Below are 3283 nucleotides of genomic sequence, written 5' to 3'. Positions count from 1 at the left end.
CCCCCCCCCCTCTCTCTCTCCCTCGGGCGGCGAGCTGGGCGGCCGGGAGCAAGGCTAACGCTGTGTTGTAAGAGGCCGGCCGGACAGGACAGAGGCCGCCGCATGCCGTCATAAGATGAGAGAGAAAGGAGGGGGGGGGGGCTGTCTAGCGCTCCCGTTTGGCCGAATGAGGTTTAGACCCGCGGAAGTATGAGATTTTATACTGTTGATTATCGGAACGGCAGCCTTCCCGCACCTTTGAAAAAAAAACACGAGAAAAACAACGAACCACAATAACGTAAGGTATTATAGGTGTGTAATAACTCGGGCGCTGAAAAGGTCGCTTCGCTGCCGCGGGCTGGCGCACGATTTGCGGAAAGTGCAAGGTTCTCTGTCTGCTGCGTGGAGCAGGATTTCGTTGTTTGGCCCGCTGTGGCGGTGGTCTCTCGTTCAACTGTGCTCGTTGCTGACGGCTCTGTCTCTTCTGGTTGCAGCTACGGACTCCTCGGTGCCTCGGGTTGCGGCAAGACCACCCTGCTGAGCTGCCTCGTCGGCCGGCGGCACCTCAACTCTGGAGAGATCTGGGTGCTGGGCGGCAAGCCGGGCACCAAGGGCTCGGGTGTGCCCGGCAAGCGGGTCGGCTACATGCCGCAGGTATTTCAGCACTCAAGTGGCATCAGGATCATCCAAGTTACGCGACTTTCTAAACGGGTGCCCGTTTGTTTCTTTGATTTTAGGAAATCGCCTTACTCGGCGAGTTTTCCATTCGTGAAACCATGATGTACTTCGGATGGATCTTCGGTATGCCTAGCAGTGAAATCCAGGACCGGTTAGATTTCCTCCTCAACTTCCTCGATCTCCCCTCACAAAACCGACTGGTGAAGAACCTCAGGTGAGTGCGCCGGTCCATCTGTGAGTGGTGGGGCGAGGGATCACCCAGAGAGTAGGCCCGTCATTCGGCTTGTGGCGGCTCTCATAGCGCCTGGCAGGTAGGCCACATCTCGCCTGCAGTGCATGCGAGTATGGCGGGGTGGCCTACCCCGAGTATCGCAGGCGCTAAGCTCGCGTGATGTGACAAATTCGGGAATTTGAGGGTAAACTATCGTAATTTCTGGTCGCGGAGGAACCTTACAATAACCCTATCGTTTCGCGTTGCAGTGGTGGTCAGCAGAGGCGAGTGTCCTTCGCCGTCGCCCTCATGCACGACCCGGAACTCCTCATCCTGGACGAGCCCACCGTCGGCGTGGACCCCCTGCTCAGACAGAGCATCTGGCACCATCTGGTGCAGATCACCAAGGACGGCAACAAGACCGTCATCATCACCACCCATTACATCGAGGAGGCGCGACAGGCGCACGCGGTGAGTACGAAGTACTCGCGAGTTCTAGAGTAACTTACACGTTTTAGCGTGCTGAAACAAGTGCACTTCTTTACTCGAGTATTAAAGTAACTTTCGTTTCAGCAGCACTTTTTTACTCGAGCTCTGAAGTATCTTACGTTTCAGCACCATTTGTTTAATCTTCTTTGTCACTTACGCCTGCCTCTTTCTTGTTCAGATCGGTCTGATGCGAAGCGGCAAGCTGCTGGCTGAGGAGTCTCCCAGCGCGTTGCTCGCCACGTACAACTGCCCGTCGCTGGAAGAGGTCTTCCTCAAGCTCAGCCGCAAGCAGGGCAGCCAGCCCGGCACCGACGCCAACATGACCAACAACATCTCAGTGGTGCGTCTGTGGTGTGGTATAGTAGAGATAAGAAGGGAGTTTTGACGCGGAGAATAGGCTGGCTCGTTTTTCGTAGTTTTGAGTTTGCAACCTCCCAGGTATAATTCATAACTAATGGGGGTGCTTAATTATTATCCGGGCCCCCTACACTCTCTCCCGCCTCGTATACCTTGACCAAATCAGTAAGTACCTCTGACGTTCTGACTCATGCTGCGGTGGTGAGGCGGGCGAGGAGGTAAACGTTAGACTCTCTAGCGATTGTTTGTGCCTCTGTGTCTAACTGTCTGCCTCGCCCTGCGCGCAGGCCTCCCTCAACTGGGGCAACAAGAAGGACGAGCCCGTGTTCGTGACCGAGGAGAGCGGCGTGGTCGGACTCAACTTCCACCAGTCCAAGGAGATGCTGATCAATGAATCCAACGGACACCTAGACGTGAGTGTCCGCAGCCGCAATGCATAACTGCAGCGCGCCTCGAACTCCGGGACAACGAAAGTAACGCGTTTGTTTCCTTTCTCTTTAGCAACTGAACAAAAACAAGGCTGGCAAGTCGGAGCCCGTGGTGGACTGCGACGACTGCACGGACTGCTTCAAACTGACGACCAGGGGGAAGATGCGCGCCCTGCTCCAGAAGAACTTCCTGCGGATGTGGAGAAATGTCGGGTGAGAGTCTGCGCTCATCTGTCGTTTGACGAGAGGAGAGAAACTGGGAGACGGACACGCTCACTCACTCTTCTGCTCCCCCCGCAGTGTTATGCTCTTCATCTTCGCCCTGCCCGTCATGCAAGTCATCCTCTTCTGCCTCGCCATCGGTCGCAACCCCACCGGACTGCACCTTGCCATCGTGAACCACGAGATGAACTACTCTACCATGGAGTGCCCCGTGTACAGCAACTGCAGTTTATCTTGGCTCAGTTGTCGGTACATACAGCAGCTAGATAATGAAACTATAGTAAAAGTAAGTATCCGAATTCTCTGACGTTTGTCGACTTGCGATAACGTATTTGTGTGTAACGTGTTTCTGTGCTTCGCAGGACTATTTTGAGACAAAGGAAGAGGCGCTAGATGCGGTACGGAACGGTGACGCATGGGGAGCGCTCTACTTCACGGAGAACTTCACTGACGCTCTGGTGGCGCGAATGGCGCTCGGTCAGAACTCGGACAACGAGACCCTGGACCAGAGCGAGATCCGCGTCTGGCTGGACATGTCAAGTGAGTCGAGCTCTCGAAGACGACTATACTTAGCGCGGAAAAGATTTGCGCGCCATGGAGACGCGTTACTTATCGCGTTTGTCGTGTGTTTCAGATCAACAGATTGGCCTGATGCTGAACAGAGATCTGCAGTTCTCGTACCGCGACTTCGCCCAAGATCTCTTATCCCAGTGCAACAACAACCCCAAGCTGGCTGATATTCCCATCCAGGTAACATACCCTTTTATCTGTTGGTGGCTGCGGCGGCCAAGGCTGAGGCTGACTCTGGGCTGGGATAGGCCACACGCTCCGTGCAGCTGTCGGGCGGGTGCGCCTACCCTGCCTCGGTCAGGCGTTAGGGGCTGGGATAGGCCAGCCGCTCCGTGCAGCTGTCGGGCGG

General features: G+C 55.5%; 1 protein-coding gene across 1 annotated transcript; it reads left to right on the top strand.

Moving 5' to 3' along the window:
- Positions 1–454: 454 nt before the first annotated feature.
- LOC113207430 (ABC transporter G family member 20) lies at positions 455–3114 on the top strand (the record flags this gene model as incomplete). Its single annotated transcript, XM_052269416.1, is given in 9 exon segments — positions 455–633; positions 717–871; positions 1138–1339; positions 1536–1697; positions 2002–2127; positions 2216–2355; positions 2443–2650; positions 2727–2904; positions 2999–3114. Coding segments are annotated over 9 exon segments (1296 nt in total), but the record flags the coding sequence as incomplete, so codon positions are not given.
- Positions 3115–3283: the final 169 nt, after the last annotated feature.

Source organism: Frankliniella occidentalis, unplaced genomic scaffold (assembly GCF_000697945.3).
Source record: "Frankliniella occidentalis isolate FOCC.00 unplaced genomic scaffold, Focc_3.1 Scaffold91, whole genome shotgun sequence".
Lineage (NCBI taxonomy): Eukaryota > Metazoa > Arthropoda > Insecta > Thysanoptera > Thripidae > Frankliniella > Frankliniella occidentalis.
Note: the sequence above shows the minus strand (reverse complement) of the source record. Positions and strands in the feature narration are given on the sequence as shown.